Here is an 18,308-nt window from a genome sequence, read left to right as displayed (position 1 = left end):
ATATTATCTGACGGTTGAGTGGGTGCTGAAGTAATCTTGCTGCTGGCTGATGAGTGTATATTGTGTTTTTTATGTGACTTCTGTTCCCTCTCCTCTGGAAGGGTTTAGCAGTGATGGATTAGGTAGGGGAAAAACTTTGCATGCCTCTGGCTGAATAAAGCTGTTAGTGTGGACTCTTCTCGAGTTAAGAATCCTTCCAGTGACCTTACAGTGGGAAATCTCAAAAGAAATGGATCTCAGCCTGTGGGGCTGCAGTCCTCAGTGGACTGGGTCTTGCTCTATCTATTTAGGTACTTGTGGCCCTTATCATTGTTCTAACTAATCACCTCACAGTCATTAATAGACTTTTATCCCCAAAATCTGTTGAAGCAGAGAAGTACGCTCCCCACTTTACAGATGGACAACTGAGTCACAAGGTAAATTAATTTCAGGTTTCAGAGTAGCAACCGTGTTAGTCTGTATTCGCAAAAAGAACAGGAGTACTTGTGGCACCTTAGAGACTAACAAATTTATTTGAGCATAAGCTTTCATGAACTACAGCTCACTTCATCGGATGCAGGTAGATTAAGTGACTTGCCCAAGATTCTGCGGAAAGTCTGTGGTTGAACCATGAATTGAAACCAGGTCTCTTGAGGTCAGTGTCCTATCCACTAGACCAATATTTCTCAACCTGAGGGTCATGAAAGGCAATCAGAGTGGCATTGGCATTCAAAATTTTATCCTAAAGCAAAGAAAATTTTGCTCCTCCTCTTCTCGCACATGCTTACCCTTCAAGGTCAAGTATTCTGTCAACCTCTAAAGACACACACACACACACACACAAACTAAATAGGATTAGCATTATTATTGATTTTTTAAATCTTCTATAGTAAATGTTAGAGGGTCACAGAAATTTTTGGCTTCAAATAAGGGGTTATCAACCCCAAATGGTTGAGAAAAAATATTCTTCCTATCCTGCCCTGCCTGATACACATAGAGAGAGAGAAGGTGGGTGAGGTAATATCTGTTATTGGACCAACTTCTGTTGGTGAGAGAGACAAGCTTTCAAGTTTACACAGAGCTCTTCTTCAGGTCTGGGCTGAAGAGCTCTGTGTAAGCTTGAAAACTTGTCTCTTTCACCAACAGAATTTGGTCCAATAATAGATATTGCCTCTCCCACCTTGTCTCTCTAATATCCTGGGATCAACAGGGCTACAACACCACTGCATGATACACATGTAGTCAGGAGACCGGCATTATGTTCCTCACTGTACCACAGACTTGCTGTGTGAGCTGCTGGAAGTCTAACCTGTCTATACCTCGATTTTCCTTATTTGTAACATGGGAATAATATTTCCCACCAGGCAGGGTCATTGTGAAGCCTAATTCTTATTTGTAAAGCTGTCATAAACATACAGCTAAAGGTAGCATAAAATCCCTCCTTCACCTGTAAATGGTTAAGAAGCTCAAATAACCTAGTTGGCACCTGACCAAAAAGACCAATAAGGGGAAAAGATACTTTCAAATCTGTGAGGGAAGGTGTTTTCTTTGTGTTCTCTCTGGCTCAGAGAGGAACCACAGCAGGGAAAATACACCTCCTAAAGCCATATCTGAACTAAGCATCTATGATTACAAATTGTAAGTAATAGGAAGGAAATGCGTTAGATTATCTTTTGTTTAACTTGTGAATTTTCCCTGTGCTAAGAGGGAGGTTTATTCCTGGTTTGGGTTTTTTTTTTTGTAACTTTAGAGTTTTGCCTAGAGGGGAATCCTCTGTGTTTTGAATCTGATTACCCTGTAAAATTACCTTCCATCCTGATTTTATACAGGTGCTTCTTTTATTTTGTTTTTATAATAAAGTTCTGTTTTTAAGAACCTGATTGGTTTTTCGTGTCCTAAAAACCCAAGTGCTCACCTTGTTTACCTATCTGGTTGGTAGATTATTCTCAAGCCTCCCCAGGAAAGGGGGTGAAGGGCCTTGGGGAAATATTTTTGGGAAACAGGAACTCCAAGTGGTCCTTTTTCTTAATCTTTGTCTAACTCACTTGGTAGTGGCAGCAGTACTCATCCAAGGACAAGGAAGGATTTGTGCCTTGGGGAAGGTTTTAACCTAAGCTGGTAGAAATAAGCTTAGGGGGTCTTTCATGAGGGTCCCCATGTCTGTACCCTAGAGTTCAGAGTGGAGAGGGAACCCTGACAAAAGCACTTTGAGATAATTGGATAGAGAATACTATACAAGTGTGAATATTTATTTTATTAAGCAGGGTGGATCAGCATTCTTTGTTCTGTTTGATTTTAGACAGAAAAGGGTCCCCTGGGTACTATCAAGAAAGCCTCAGTGCAAAAAGCAATCTTCCTGAGATCAGAGGGTAAGCAGAGTGCTGATCGGGTAGAGTGCCCAACACCTTAGAGATAATAAAGAATATATGGGACTAATTTACTACTAGAGCACCAGTAAAAAGCCAGACCCCCTCATATTTTCCTTCAAGTAGCTAAGAGGAGAGGGAAAGGGTGATTTAAATTAAATAAATGTTCTTGCTATGACAGGGTACAAGGATAGCAGAATAAAACAGAGCATAATCCCAAGGGACTGCACAAGATAAACAATGGATTTTTATACCAAGTGGAGATTCTCCCCTCTTTTCAGGAAGTAAGACTGGGAGGAGAAAGGAGATCCACACATGTCCTCTAAAGTACTGGAAGAACTGCTCTGAAGAATTCAGCAGTGTAGGTAGTGGGAAGAATAAACAGAAAATTAAGGAAAACCCAGATATTGCAGTAAGTTGTGTGGATGATGGAGGAAAGGTCATTAATAATAAGCTCTTATTAAGCACTTTAACTCTTTTAATAAGATTTCAGAGGCAATCCTGTCTATTGCAGACCGGTAAACCTAACTTCAGTACCAAGCAAATTGGTTGAAACTATAGTAAAGAACAGAATGATCAGACACATAGCTAAACACAGTATGTTGGGAAAGCATCCACATGCCTTTTGTAAAGGGAAATCATGCCTCCCCAATCTATTAGAATTTTTTGAGGGTGTCAACAAACATGTGGACAGGGCTAATCCAGTGTATATAGTGTACTTGGATTTTCAGAAAGCCTTTGACAAGGTCTCTCACCAAGGCTGTTAAGCAAACTAAGCAGTTATGGGATAAAAGAGAAGATGCTCTCATGGAACAGTAACTGGTTAAAAGACCGGAAACAAAGGGTAGGAATAAATAGTCAGTTTTCAGAAGGGAGAGAGGTAAACAGCAGGGTCCCCCAAGGATCTGTAGTGGGGCCAGTGCTGTTCAACATAACTGTAAATGATCTGAAAAAGAGGGTGAACAGAAAGGTGCCAAAATCTGAAGATGATACAAAATTATTCAAGAAAGCTAAGTTCAAAGCTGACTGCAAAGCACTACACAGGGATCTCACTAAACTGGGTGACCGGGCAACAAAATGGCAGATGAAATTCAGTGATAAGTGCGAAGTAATGCACATTAGAAAAAATAATCCCAACTATACATACAAAATGATGGGATCTAAATTACCTGTTACCATTCAAGAAAGAGATCTTGGAGTCATTGTGGATAGTTCTCTGAAAATATCTGCTCAATGTGCACTGACAGTCAAAAGAGTTAATGTTAGGAACCATTACGAAAGGGATAGAAAATAAAACAGAAGATACTATAATGCCACTATATAACTCCATGATACACCCACACCTTAAATACTGTGTGCGGTTCTGGTCACATCTAAAAAAGATATATTAGAATTGGAAAAGGTACAGAGAAGGGCAATCAAAATTATTAGAAATATGGAACAGTTTCCATATGAGGAGAGATTTAAAAGACGGGGACTGTTCAGCTGAGAAGAGGCAACTAAGGTGGGAAATGATAGAGGTCTACAAAATCATTAATGAGCTGGAGAAATTTAATAAGGAAGTGTTATTTATCCCTTCACACAGCACAACAACTAGGGTATGAAATTAATAGGTGTCAGGTTTAAAACAAACAAAAGGAAGTACTTCTTCACACAATGCACAGGCAACCTGTAGAATTTATTGCCATGGGATGTTGTGAAGGCCAAAAGTACAACAGGGTTCAAAAAAGAATTAGATAAGTTCATGGAGGATAGGTCCATCAATAGCTATTACCCAAGATGCTCCAGGTATCCCTCAATGTTCAACTGCTAGGAGGTGGGACTGGACTGGGGTACAGGGGATGGATCACTTAAAATTGGCCTGATCGTTCCCTCTGAAGCATCCGGCACTGGCCACTGCAGATGACAGGACACTGGGCTAGATGAACCATTGGTCGGACCCAGTATGGCCAGTCTTACCAATAGCTCCACTTTACAGATGAGCAATCTAAGAGGCCACCCATCACCCTCCCCAAGGAACTAATTCCTGTGGCAACTCATGTCCCAGCATGGTATCAGCAGAAGACCTGCACTGCCCAAGTTCAGATTTAGATAAATAACATCCCCCCCCCCCCCCCCCCACACACACACTTCTTTTCTTCGGACGAGGCTCTCCGTCTCTCCCGCCCCCCTGTAGAGCCCAGGGCGCAGGGCAGACAGGGGCCACGGGGAAGGGTTTTCACGCTGAGCAATGCCCTGCAGCAACAACGCATACGGGGGGCAAGGCCTAGCTCTGAGACACAAGGATGTGGTGGTGCCGCCAGACTTATGGGTCCCATCCTAGGGGCTTCGATCAGGCCCTCGCCCCAACAGCTCGGGGCCTAGCTTAGCCTCCCAAGGGCCCATGGCCGGGCGCAGCCTCAACCCGCTCGGCCCCACGGCAGCGCAGGACTAGCCCAGGCGAGTGGAAGGGAAGCAGTGCATTGTGGGACACTGGGGGCTATGCTGGGCGCCGAGCGGGGCTCGATGCACTGTGGGAAATTGAGGGACTGACTGCGCTCGCGCGCTCTCTCTCCCCCACTTGGAATCAGCCTCGGGACTAGCGTGGTCTTTCTAGCTCGCGGCGCTCTTTGACGTCCTACAATGACGCGTGTTCTTTTCGTTTACGACAGCCCGGGTGGACTTTTGTGCTTTACGGCAACACTTGCCTTCCCTCACCGAGCGGAAACGGAACAGCCCTGTCTGCTTTTACGACAGTTCGTCCGGGGGCGGGCGCGGCGTGATGACGTCTGTGACTGTGCGCGCGCCGCCCAAGCCCAGTCTTTCCGGCAGCCGGCAGCCCCCGGCCCGCGCGCATCTGCCTCCATCGAGACCCGCGGGCCCCCGCAGGTGAGGGGGGGGGGGCGCACGCGCGCGCGCGCGCGGGGCCCCGCGGCTCGGAGTCTGCCGGGCCCGGATCCGGCCTGGACACGGGATCCCCCGGCCCAGAGGCCGCCGCCCGCGGGGAGACCAGGCCTCGCCGGGCCTGCTGGGGCCTCGGTCCGCGCGGCGTCTGCCCTGGCTGGGACAGAGGCCCGGCCTCCCCGCTGGGCTGCTCGGCTGGACCCTGGCTGCCGGGCACGGCTCCCGCACACGCCGAGCCGGGCCCTGCCGCGCCGCCGAGCCGAGTGACCATGTGCGGAGCGGGGCTGCTGGCTCGCCGCTTCTCGCTAACCTGCGGGACTCGCTGCTGCAGGATCTACCCGTGGCCCAGCATGTAGGCCCAGATCCTCGAAGGTTTAGGTGGTTAGCTCCCGCTGATTTGCGTGAGTGTTAGGTGCCTAAATACTTTTGAGGAACTGGGTCTTAGTGACACAGGATTAGACATTTCTGTGAATAAGGATAGCTGCTTCTTTGACACTAGCTAGGACAATAAAGAACTATAAGGACAGCAGATCCCCAAGCATAAAGGTATAAAGTGGTCTCCAGCTGTGGTCAGAAAGAAACATCCATCAGGGAAAATAATTGTGCTATTATGCACAGTAAAGAGAGATATTAAACATTTTTTCTGGGGCTTTTTATATTGTCATTGGCAGAGGCAGGTTACTTGACTATTGATTTTTTTATTTATTTATTTATTTTTTTGTCTAACAATTCAGTTGATAAGATTCTTACACAGGAAAGTAATTACATTACATACGGACAATGCTGTCAGAGCTCCTGAGACTTTCACCTTTTCCTTGACCCCAGAAATTCTGGGCAATGACCCTGACCCTGGAAACTTTTCTATGTGTGTGGCCTCATTAAAAATGGTGCTGCCTTCTCTTGTCTTTTGAATAGGCATCATTGCCCAGTCACTGTCAGATGAAGTTTCCCAGCAGCCTTATCTTCAGTCTTGTAGGGTTAAAATGTTCCTAACACTTGACCACCCCCATCCCTTTTTTTTTTTTTAAAGGATTTTACAAGATGGCTAAATTCATGACGCCTGTGATCCAGGACAACCCCTCAGGTTGGGGTCCATGTGCTGTTCCTGAGCAGTTCAAAGATATGCCATATCAGCCCTTCAGCAAAGGAGATCGTCTGGGAAAGGTACCTGTGCTAATGCTGCTAAATGAATCACTGGAGCAATCAGTTAATGCCCATGTATTCATCTGCGTGGCAATTCCTGTTAGCTGTTCTTGTCATATGGGCTGTCTGAGTCCTGTACTTTTCCCTACAGTGCCCCCACATGCACACTCACACATACCATTGGTGCTCCGCTACTTATAGCTTCCTTTTCCCATATTGCAGGTGCTGCAAGAAGTGGTATATGAACCATGACCTCTTGATAGTGTGTGTATGCAGAGCAGGGAGTTTGAAAGAATATTGATAGTTATAAGATGATTGTAAGGTAGGCTCTGGAACATAAAGCACTAATTTCTCTCAATGAGTGGCATCTGGATTAAGAGATTGTGGAGAGCGAGTTTAAAATGTTGGTTGACACACGCTCATCAACTTTTCCTCGTTTTTTTTATTAGGTTGCAGACTGGACAGGAGCCACTTATCAGGACAAAAGATACACAAGTAAGTGCTATTTTGGTGGCTGCTCTTGTCTAAGATACTTCACGTGAGGTTTCTTCAGTCATCATCGATGCTTCCTTCCCTCATCGCTGTCTTTAGTAGTGTCTATGAAACCTATGTCCTACAGATCTCCACCAAGTGAGAGAAGTTTCTTGAACTCAGAAGTGTGCCCTACCCTTGGAGAGAGGCACCTGGGGCTGTCTCCATCCTTAGGGGTTTCTCCTGGCTTTGAGCTTCCTTGTGAAAAGGAACTTGTCTGGGAGGATGGGGGACCCTCCCACAATGGACTGCTCTAAGAGAAAAGCCCTACCTCTGATTTCAAGCTCGGGTGAGCCAACAGACAGGGTAGGCGTGCTAACGCTGAGCTCTTCTCATGAGGCATGGTTTACAAACCAGCAGTAAGCTAATTTGGGTCATTGTGTCCTCAGATAAGTACTCATCGCAGTTTGGTGGGGGAAGCCAGTATGCGTATTTTCATGAGGAGGATGAGACCAGCTTCCAGCTTGTGGACACAGCACGTACACAGAAGACGGCATACCAAAGGAATCGTATGAGATTTGCACAGGTATCTTGCACATTTCCTGAACCCTTTCTGAAACAGTGGAATTGCTGTAAAGATATCATTTATAACCTGAACATCCCTTCCCTTCTCTTCCTCATTCTCAGAGGAACCTTCGGCGAGACAAGGACCGCCGGAACATGCTTCAGTTCAACATGCAGACCCTGCCTAAGAGCGCCAAACAGAAGGAGAGGTGAGGGCCCCAAACCTGAACTCTCTGCTGGTATTGGATCTCTGATCAGGTGTCTAGGTTTGCTAACTGGCTTCTGTCAATTGAGTTATTGTAACAAAAACCCAAGGCTTCCAAGACAGGTCTTTTGCTAAGCTCTGCTGTGGTTTGAAGTGATAGTTTCATGTGATGATTGTGGAACCAACAGGGTTTTCTAAGCCAAACTCAGAAAAATAAATTACTGTTGTAAAAGCAGCATGTGCACCTTCTGAGAGCTGTAGTGCAATCTTCAAAGGCTGGGTTGTCCAACTGGTGTTGCCATTTTCAAAGAGTCATTGAGAGCATACAGTGCCTCAGCCTGCTGTGGGGTCCAGTAGTTCAGCAGATGCTCTGAGTGGCTTGGGACCTGAGAGCCCAGTGGTTTCAGCAGTGACTTGTGAAGATGGGAGTGCTGGGGACACGCTGATGGAACTGTGTCTCATGAGGTTGTCACATTCCTCTATTTACAGAGACCGTCTACGTCTACAAAAGAAATTTCAGAAGCAGTTCGGAGTGAGGCAGAAATGGGACCAAAAATCACAGGTAAAGTAACTGATTTTTAACTGTGCTGTTTGATCAGTTCCTCTGGCTGCTCTTATTATACAGACTTCAGTGTACCCTGTTCTCTGTGGTAGCATTCCTCTAACACGCTCCTCCTGCTGCTGTGCTCACACGAATCCTGATGTGCTGTGTCTCTTCCTTTCTTTCTTTGTCCATATGCCCTTCCTCTGGCCACACAGCAGAAGCCTCGCGACTCCTCTGTTGAAGTTCGCAGTGACTGGGAGGTGAAGGAGGAGATGGATTTCCCTCGGCTGATGAAGATGCGCTATCTGGAGGTGTCAGAGCCACAGGACATGTGAGTTCAAGACAACTGAGGCCCCTGTGGGTATTTATTTTGACATAATCTGTGTGTGGAAAGGGATGGGTACTGGCTTGTGATCTAGTTTTATGAAGTTCCTTTTGGGGGAGGTGCACAAAGTCAGTAGAAATACTCTTGCCAATCACTGTTGCTCCCTGGCACTCTGAGATGGGGTTATTTGTGCTGGTGTCTCATGACTACTTCACAGATTCACAGATATTTAGGTCAGAAGGGACCATCATGATCATCTAGTCTGACCTCCTGCACAACGCAGGCCACAGAATTTCACCCACCACTCCTGCAAAAAACCTCACACCTATATCTGTGCTATTGAAGTCCTCAAATCATAGTTTAAAGACTTCAAGGAACAGAGAATCTTCCAGCAAGTGACCCGTGCCCCATGCTACAGAGGAAGGCGAAAAACCTCCAGGGCCTCTTCCAATCTGCCCTGGAGGAAAATTCCTTCCCGTCCCCAAATACGGCGATCAGCTAAACCCTGAGCAAGGTTCAGAGATGTATTGGAGCATAAGCTTTCGTGGGTGAATACCCACTTCGTCGGATGCACGGCACAGGATTCTTTGCTGCTTTTACAGATCCAGACTAACACGGCTACCCCTCTGATACTATGTCGGTGTACTAAAGCACTTACATTGGCAGGAGCACGGCTGTAGTGTAGACACTGACATAGTTAGGTTGACATATATATTGACCTAACTCTGTAGTGCAGACCAAGCCTTATCCTGGCTTCTTACCAAGATGCTTGCCTGCCCCGCCCCACCCCCCCCCAAATCCCTCTGGCCTGAGTGTGGCATTGCTTTCACCCCAGGCTAGCTGGCCCAGCTTGGGGGAAGGGTTAGAACCCAGGTTCCGCTAACACTGGTAACCTACCCACTTTGTGACGAGGATGCCGCAGAGGTGCTGCCAGTCCTCCAATGCCTTCCCACCATGCCCCTCACATGCCAGGACAGAGAAGTTCTCCCACAAAGAATCACAGAACGGCTCAGGTTGCTGCAGTACAAACCACCATGTGGATGTTCCCCTGACATGCTAGTGACACACACAGGGAGTGCAGCATCCGTGAGGACATGGTAAGCCAGGTAGGGTTTTGCAGCGCAGCTGCTCACACCTGGGCTACGCCAACCCAAGTGCCAATCATATGGGATAATTGCAGTGAAGACAGACCCATAGACTGTTAGAAGGAACATGGCAAATTAGAGGCTTCTGAAACCCACAGTAACAAAGGGCAGCTTCGTGTTACTCTCTAGCCACTTGTCCACGTAGATGTTTGTGACTCCGATACTACATCGCTGCTAGCTTCAGTGGTACAGCTCCCATGTTTGTTACTCGTTATGTCTGCAGAGAGTGCTGTGGCGCCTTGGAATATTATGACAAAGCCTTTGACCGCATTACCACAAGGAATGAAAAGTCCTTGCGGAGCATCAAGCGCATCTTTCACACTGTCACCACTACTGATGACCCAGTCATTCGCAAGGTATTATTGTCCTTCCTGCCCATCAGCTCACAAGATACACTAGTATGTATATTACTGTGTGGTATTTTTTGGACCGTGCGGTTCCCTGTCTGTCCTAAGCCAAGGGGTCCAAGATGGTCCTGCTTCCTGGAGTGAGAAGAGATTAACAGAAATATCCCAGGACCCAGCTCTTTAGACAGTAGAAATTTGTGATCTCCATACCAAAGGGAATGGTATTGGCCAAGGCAGAACTGATTAACACATGGATAGATATCAGCCAAAGGAAAGCCCTATTGTGGATGGGCAGATAGGCAGACCTACAGGCAAGAAGGATGAAGGAGAAGAGAAATGTCAGGGTCACAGATCTGATTCCCAAGATTTCTGGTCTTGAGAGGAAAGGATAATTCTTAGAGTGTTGCTGAAGTCAGGGACAGAGGATGAAGAACTTATTCTCTTCCTTGCAGATGCAGATATCCCTTCTCTGTTATAAGTTCTGTCTTTTTTCCCCAACTTGTTGGGGCATTTTCAGGGCTGGATTTTCTGGGCAGCATTTGGCTGACCAACTTGTTGAATGAGTTCAGGTAGGATCAGTGGCATTTGACACGTTTGTGTCCAGATGTCATTGGTGTGCGTCAGAGTCTTGTATCAGCCCAGCCTCCAGAGTCTAGACGAAGGGAATCAGCGTCTGGTTTGCTAAGGCTGCAGTTTACTTTTGGGTGGTGGGGAGAAGAATGTATGCTGTCTTCACTCACATTCTTCCCTCTGTCTGCAGCTGGCGAAGACCCAGGGAAATGTGTTTGCCACAGACGCCATCTTGGCCACACTGATGAGCTGTACTCGCTCTGTCTATTCCTGGGATATCATTGTCCAGAGAGTTGGATCCAAGCTCTTCTTTGACAAGAGGGACAATTCTGACTTTGGTGAGGAGGTTGCTAGGATCAAGGTTGGGCAAGGGAACAAATTACAGCTTTTTGCATTTAGTGTTCCTTGTCCCCTTTAAGTCAATATTACCTCTCAAGTGTCCACACTGTGTCTGAAACAACCCAACAGCTGCACTACCTGCATGTGCTTTGAACAGATTTGGTGCACAGTATGAGGCTTGAGTGCCCTTTTCAGAGGGGTAACTATCCTCCTGATGATCGTTTGAACTTGACTCTTTTCCCAGACCTGCTGACAGTGAGCGAAACTGCTAATGAACCACCACAGGACGAGGGCAACTCCTTTAATTCACCTCGCAACCTGGCCATGGAAGCAACCTACATCAACCACAACTTCTCCCAGCAATGTCTGAGAATGGTAAGAGGCAAGTGGGCTTAGCAAGGCCTGTCACGCAGACAGTACTGTGGAAGACTGAGTCTGCAGGTCTGGAACTTACTATTAATATCGGTGCTGGAGCAGCCTCTTATTAGAGCGACAGGCAACTCTATTTGCAGTGTTACTTTACATATAAATCATTCCAGTTCTGGATGTGTGGATTAACTTTGTGCAGGTGGGGGGGTTTGTAGAGAGAACACCCCTCTTCTTCTTCATGGAGCATTCCATGAAGAGGAAATCCCACCCCATCACTGAACCAGTCAGGATTGTGACAGCACTGAGGCAAATTAAAAGGCTCTGTGGAATGCTGGATGCTGATTGGCTGAGGGAAAGAGTCTTTAGTTCCAAGGGCAGATGGAAGGTGAGTGGCTGCTGGTGATGTGGACATATTGGAGAAAGTCCAGAGAAGAGCCACAAAAATGATTAATAGGTCACATTTTTCAGACCATAAGGAAAGATGGGGGGGGTGGAATGGATTTGTTTAGTCTGGAAAAGAGAGAACTGACGGGGGACATAAGTTCTCAAGTACATAACAGGTTGTTATAAAAAGGAAGGTGATAAATTGTTCTCCTTCACCACAGAAGACAGTACAAGAAGTAGTGGGCTTAAATTGCAGCAAGGAAGATTTAAGGTTAGACGTTAAGAATAACTTCCTGTCAGAGTAGTTAAGCACTGCAACAAATTACTTAAGGAGGTTGTGGAATCTCCGTCATTGGAGGTTTTTAAGAACAGGTTAGACAAACACCTGTCAGGGATAGTCTAATCTAGATAATACTTAGTACTGCCTCAGAGCAGGGGACTGGACTAGGTGACCTATTGAGGTCCCTTCTGGTCCTACATTTCTATGATTTTATTATTCATATCTATGATTGTGTTTCTGATTAGCTGCCTTAATTCTCTCAAGTTGTTGGGCTTCTCGTGATCTGTCCTGGCTTTCTCTGCAGGGGAAGGAAAAATACAAGTTTCCCAACCCAAACCCATTTGTGGAGGATGACATGGATAAGAACGAAGTGGCCTCTGTTGCGTACCGGTGTGTTGTTTGCTTCAAGCTTGTGTATAGGTTTGGGGAGGGAGGTTCAGAAGGGGGTGGAGTGTGACTTCTATTAACAGCTTGCTAGTGGTAGTGTGACTAAAGCTTTATTTCCCAGGGGCATTGCCACACTGTGATGTGAGAGATTCTGGGACTTATGCTTCAGGGTGGTATCTCTCACCTTCATACTGGGTTTGAAAGGAGCGGGGTGAAATCCTCACTGTGGGCCGATAGGGGAGGAAGGGTCTGGCTTTTGTGACTGCTTAAGTGGATCCAGGAGCGGGGGTGGAAAATAACACAGCAGATTCTTTGCTTGCAGGTACCGAAGGTGGAAACTGGGAGATGACATAGACCTGATTGTCCGCTGTGAACACGACGGAGTGATGACAGGAGCTGGCGGAGAAGTATCATTCATCAACATCAAAACACTGAACGAATGGGATTCCAGGGTGAGGAAGAACCAGATACCAAACCTCTCTAGGTCCTCCATTGCTGTCTGATGTACCAGGTACAGCAGGCAAGACGTGAGACAAGCCTCTTGCGTCACCCCATGTGTCTGTTATGTCATTACATCCCATCAGAAAACAGTGACTGCGGAGGACCATCAGTGCCAGCTAAACTGACTCCGTGTCTCCCAAGTGCTGAGTAGTCTGTTTGAACCCTCTTCCAGGCTCCTGCATTTCATGTGATAGCCAGTCCGATGGAGCTCTCCCTTGATTTTTTTCCCCGGCCAGCACCCTGTTTACTGGCCAGTACGTATCACTCCCTCCAGAATCAAGGAGTCCTTTTAAGCCTCCCATCTCTTCTCTGCATAGTATAATTGGGTAGCTCGCAGGTGATCCCTATATGTTCTCATCATAGTTGCAGAGATAATTGCACCCATGGCTTGTTGACTGTCAGTTTGACCTCTCTTTTCAGCATTGCAATGGAGTGGACTGGCGTCAGAAGCTAGATTCTCAGAGAGGAGCTGTGATTGCCACCGAGCTGAAAAACAACAGTTACAAATTAGCCCGTTGGACGTGTTGTGCACTGCTGGCTGGATCGGAGTATCTTAAACTTGGGTGAGACCAATATAGGATTTGTCTGTCAAGTACCTTCTGAATGCTTTTGCTGTCGTGTGGTGGTATATATGTATGGGAGAGCTGGTTTTAGGAGCAGAATTCCCTCCCATTTTTATTCCGTTTGGCAAACCAAAACCTACTTTTGAATATATTTTAGCATTGGTGACTGGGGCAGAATGGGGTACAACGCAGACTGTTGTTTGAGGCAAGCTGCTTCCCCACAATGTCCTGCTGACTGACCACCTGTACATGTGACAGTGGAGTTCATTCTCCATGGCCCATTCAGTTCTTGGCTTGTCTGCTGAACATAGGACATAATTATAGTGGTTAATGTGGTGACCCGTTTAGATCTTGACTGAGACTCCTGGCACATCGTCGAGAGATGTATTGACGGGGGATCTGTGACTTGAACCTGGCAACTTAAAAGTGAATGGCCCTATGTCCCATTACTGATCTCCTGAGCAATCCACTCCTGATATTAGCCTCTCCTTCTTCCAGTCCCCAAAGCACCTTAGCCAAGTGGCTTTTTCCTTGTTTATTTCAAAATGTTGGCACAGAGTTGATGCAGTTCTCTTAATTGGAACCCCCCTCTGCTGGCCAGCCGACCTAGTCAGTTGCACAACAGAAGCTTTGGGTGCTGGTTTGTACCATGTATATTTCTCTTTCATTGACATTTTAAATCAACTTTGTTGCTGCGACACACTTTCTCGAACACTTTTTTCATCTCTGGTGACTGGGTGTTTAAAATAAGATGCTTGATATTTCAAATCTAGCTTCTTTGCCATCTCTCTGGTTTCAGTCCACTTGATGTGATGTGCAGCTGCCTCAGACTAATTTGTTGTTTGAATCAGAACTCCCTGCTAAGGACTCTATTGTTAAATCTCTGTCTTTCCTGTTTGTGGGACCTGGGAATCATCTCCTTTATCACCTCTTTTGTTTTGGACGATGGAAGTGTAGTTCCTGCTCTCTTTGGCTTAGCAACCCTATCCGTTTTACTCTGCCCTGGTCTACATTACGGAGTTAGATTGACATAAGGCATCTTATGACCTAACTCTGTAAGCATCTACATTACAATGTAGCTCCCAGTGATGTAAATCCACCACTACGTCAACTTAATAACTCTACCTCCGTGACAGGTGTAGTAGTTAGGGTGACATAGTGTCCATGCAGACACTGCGTTACTTACGTTGCATCACCTGGAGCCCCCCTGCTGCCGGGGACTGACAGCCCAAGCTGTGAGCCTCGGCGGCAGGGGGGCTCCAAGCTGTGAGCCTGCAGGGCGGCGGGACTCCAGTCATCAGTGCCCCACACAGTTAAGTCAATGGAAGCACTCCTGATGAGGACACACACTGCTGACAGAAGGACTTTTGTGTTTTGTGAAACACTGCTTTAATTACTGCAGTGGCTGTACACTGACTTGACTTAATTTGGTAGTGTAGACAAGCCCTCAGTTACTGTCTGAGACACAGGATTGGCTCCCAAGAAGGGAGTCCTGTCCATTTTCCCCTTTGAAGTGGGGGGTGTTGATTCCTGCAGCTCAGCCCAGAAGTTAAAATCTAAGTGATCACCTCATTTTGGTGACTTCCCTATGAAGTCTGGGCTGGGGCATTGAATTTCCTGACCTTTTTTGCCTTTCCTCCCCAGGTACGTGTCCCGTTACCACGTAAAGGACTCTGCACGCCACGTGATCTTGGGCACACAGCAGTTCAAGCCAAATGAGTTTGCCAGCCAGATTAACCTGAGTATGGAGAACGCATGGGGCATCCTGCGCTGTGTCATTGATGTCTGCATGAAACTAGATGAGGGCAAATACCTCATTCTCAAAGACCCCAACAAGCAAGTGATCCGGGTTTACAGTCTCCCTGATGGCACCTTCAGCTCTGATGAGGAGGATGATGATGAAGAGGAGGAGGAGGAAGAGGAAGGTCTGTAGAATGCTCAGTGGTGCTGGTGCTCAGTGACTGAGGCCTGAGAGAAGGGGGTAATGTAACTGGGGGATTAGATCTCAGAATTTCCAAGCTGCCTATCAAGGTGAGAGGTGGTGTGTGGAGAGTACGGTCACTGTGGATCTTTCGATCAGTGGTGAAAGCAGAGTAAACCTGTTAACTACTCCCAGAGACTGGAAGACTAATGAAATAAATACAAAGGAATCTAGAGAGATCTAAAAACATGAGAAAAGAGTTGCAACGAGTCTCACATGCGGGGAGGGGCGGGGATTAATTCATCTGAGAGGAAAACATATTCTGAAACCCTGAGTAGAAGGGGGAGTAACTTGGAAAGGAAAGCTCAGCTCAGTAATACTGTGACATTGGGGGCGGGGGTGGTAGTGACTGATTTCAGCACAAATGGCAGGTGCTCAGTGCTACTGAGAATCAAGCCACTATCATGACATTTAGATAAAGAGGAGCAAATCCAAAGTGAAACATTAAAAATGAGCGGCTAGACCAATTAAGCTAATGAGTCCATTTCAAATGGATGACTGGAAAGTGAGTGTGGGTGCACTAGTCATGCAGACTGGGATACTTTCTACAATGAAGGAAAATCCTGGGGCAAGTGCTGGCTCGCCTCCCCACTACCTGAAACAATCCCTGATCCCTGGCATGTGCCCCTCATGTTCTATCTCCACTGTGGGAGGCAAGCCGACTTGAAGCTCATGTTTATGGGATGTTAAAAAGGTGTGAATGCTGTTTTAAGCTCTTCGTAGACTTGGGCAGATCTGTTGGACTTGGATCTGTTCACTATTTGAAGGTTTTCTGAACAGTCATAATACCTAAAGACTTTTTTTTAATTAAATTTTTTAAGATTCTCAAGTGAATCACGCAGCAACAAAAATAACTTGTAGCAATTTATGTGGTCGTGTTGTTTTGTTGTCGATGTGGCCCTAATGAACAGTCTTGTACTGGGTGAAAAGGGCAGGCAAGATTGCGCCATGAAGAGTAAAAGATATTTTGTTGTTGTTGTGGCATTTTCTCAGGGGAGGGGGTGTCTGCTGCTTCACATTGTCCCACCACAACCTCTTTTCTCTCTTTCAGAGGAAGAGAGCTAAACCCTGTGGTCAGGGAGCAGGGGCTTCAGTGACCAAACGCTCGTCCCACCCCTGTGTTGTTGTGGGTGGAATCTTAGCTGAACCTTTGCACCGTGCTCATTTACAAGTTTAATTAACAGAATAAAGAGTTTTGTTCTGTTTAATGAGTTTGTTGTTCATTGTCTTATGGATAAATATACTGTACACCGAAACCTACCTTACAAATGTGGTGTGAAAAGAAACCCTGGGAGGAAAGCAGCTGTTGAAATGGCAGGTGAGCTGTTGTAATAAAGTATGCTGCTTTACAAAAAGTTGACCACCTCCAACTATTTTGTATGTCTTCTCTGCCACCATTTTGTGCTAATGTTTTCCTGCTTCACCCAGTTGGGAAGAGGTAAGTATTCTTCTCTACTGCAGTAAAGGAAATAGAGGTTAAACAGTTTTTCCTCTTCTCCCGGGTACAATGAGTGGTGATATCAGAGACCTCAGTGCATCTGAAATATGTGTAATTATTGGTATCCCTTTCTGACTGACAGCACGCTGGTATAGAGCCACAATGAGTATTCGCTCCTCTGACAGCTTGTAGTTTGGAACATCAAAAAGTGCCCTAGGTTGGGGTTTCTCCCATGAAGGAATTCCCAATCAAGCTAATGTAGATGTCTCAGTTCTGCAGAGGGGGGTGGTACTAATAGTTTTGGCAGGCTGAACTGGTTGGATGCGGGTACTGCAGGGTTTTCTCTATCCCACCAAAAAGAACAGGAGGACTTGTGGCACCTTAGAGACTAACAAATGTATCTGAGCATAAGCTTTCGTGAGCTACAGCTGTAGCTCACGAAAGCTTATGCTCAGATAAGTTTGTTAGTCTCTAAGGTGCCACAAGTCCTCCTGTTCTTTTTGCGAATACAGACTAACACGGCTGCTACTCTGAAATCTATCCCACCAGTTTCCCTGTGGCCTTATGTCTTATCTGGTGCAGGGGAAAGAACATGCTAATCTTCAGATTGTAAGTGTAGAAAATGAGGAGTGGTTTCAGAGTGGTAGCTGTGTTAGTCTGTATCAGCAAAAACAACTAGGAGTCCTTGTGGCACCTTAGAGACTAACAGATGTATTTATTTGAACTAAGACCTACTTCATCAGATGCCTGGAGTGAAAAATACAGTAAGCAGCATAAATATTACAGCACATGAAAAGATGGGAGTTGCCTTACCAAGTGTGGGGTCCGTGCTTATGAGGCCAATTCAATTAAGGTGGAACTGGCCTATTCTCAACAGTTGACAAGAAGAGGTGAATATCAAGAGAGGGAAAATTACTTTTGTATTGCTAAGGAGGCCAGTGCAATCAAGGTGGACATCACCCATTTCCAAATGTTGACAAGAAGATGTATCAGCAAAGGGAAAATTACTTTTCGTAGTGACCCATCCACTCCCAGTCTTTACTCAGGCCTAATTTGATGGTGTCCAGTTTGTAGATTAATTCCAGTTCTGCAGTTTGTTTTTGAAGTTTTTTTTGTTGAAGAATTGCCACTTTTAAGTCCGTTATTGAGCGTCCAGGGAGATTGAAGTGCTCTCCTACTGGTTTTTTAATGTTACAATTCTTGACGTCTGATTTGTGTCCATTATTTTGCATAGAGGCTGTTCGTTTTGGCCAATGTACATGGCAGAGGGGCATTGCTGGCACATGATGACATATCACATTGGTAGATATTGCAGGTGAATAAGCCCCTGATGGTGTGGCTGCTGTGGTTAGGTCCATGATGAGGACAGGCTACTGTCAATAGGTTGCTACTCCCCTGCCTCCTAATGTACTGGTGTATTAGTGGAGGGAGGTACTAAATACCATTTCATTAGCACTTTTGATTCCAAAGTGCTTTTCAATTTAATATATAGCACTCATTTTGCCTGCCACAGAGGCCTAACTC

General features: G+C 46.1%; 1 protein-coding gene across 2 annotated transcripts; it reads left to right on the top strand.

Annotated features, from left to right (window-relative positions):
* The first annotated feature begins 5,062 nt into the window (after positions 1-5,062).
* EIF3D (eukaryotic translation initiation factor 3 subunit D) lies at positions 5,063-16,554 on the top strand. 2 transcript variants are annotated; one of them, XM_048833019.2, is made up of 15 exons: positions 5,063-5,213; positions 6,259-6,392; positions 6,821-6,866; positions 7,292-7,428; positions 7,530-7,615; positions 8,101-8,173; positions 8,374-8,486; positions 9,849-9,981; positions 10,733-10,880; positions 11,126-11,256; positions 12,219-12,304; positions 12,624-12,753; positions 13,223-13,365; positions 15,010-15,290; positions 16,398-16,554. In XM_048833019.2, exons 2-15 carry the CDS (start codon positions 6,270-6,272, stop codon positions 16,409-16,411), a joined length of 1,644 nt encoding a protein of 547 aa, XP_048688976.1. In that variant the 5' UTR covers positions 5,063-5,213; positions 6,259-6,269; the 3' UTR covers positions 16,412-16,554. The 2 variants fall into 2 exon arrangements, with proteins under 2 accessions (XP_048688976.1, XP_048688965.1); XM_048833008.2 differs by having other exon boundaries at positions 8,371-8,486.
* The last annotated feature ends 1,754 nt before the right edge of the window (positions 16,555-18,308 follow it).

Source organism: Caretta caretta, chromosome 1 (assembly GCF_965140235.1).
Source record: "Caretta caretta isolate rCarCar2 chromosome 1, rCarCar1.hap1, whole genome shotgun sequence".
NCBI classification, from domain to species: Eukaryota; Metazoa; Chordata; order Testudines; family Cheloniidae; genus Caretta; species Caretta caretta.
Note: the sequence above shows the minus strand (reverse complement) of the source record. Positions and strands in the feature narration are given on the sequence as shown.

Bases quoted from the DNA above. Each gene is read 5' to 3' on its own strand.
- EIF3D (XM_048833008.2), top strand. From the start codon at position 6,270: ATGGCTAAATTCATGACGCCTGTGATCCAGGACAACCCCTCAGGTTGG. The intron at 6,867-7,291 runs GTAAGTGCTATT...TTGTGTCCTCAG, and splicing joins TCAGGACAAAAGATACACAA to ATAAGTACTCATCGCAGTTT. The intron at 10,881-11,125 runs GTGAGGAGGTTG...CTCTTTTCCCAG, and splicing joins GAGGGACAATTCTGACTTTG to ACCTGCTGACAGTGAGCGAA.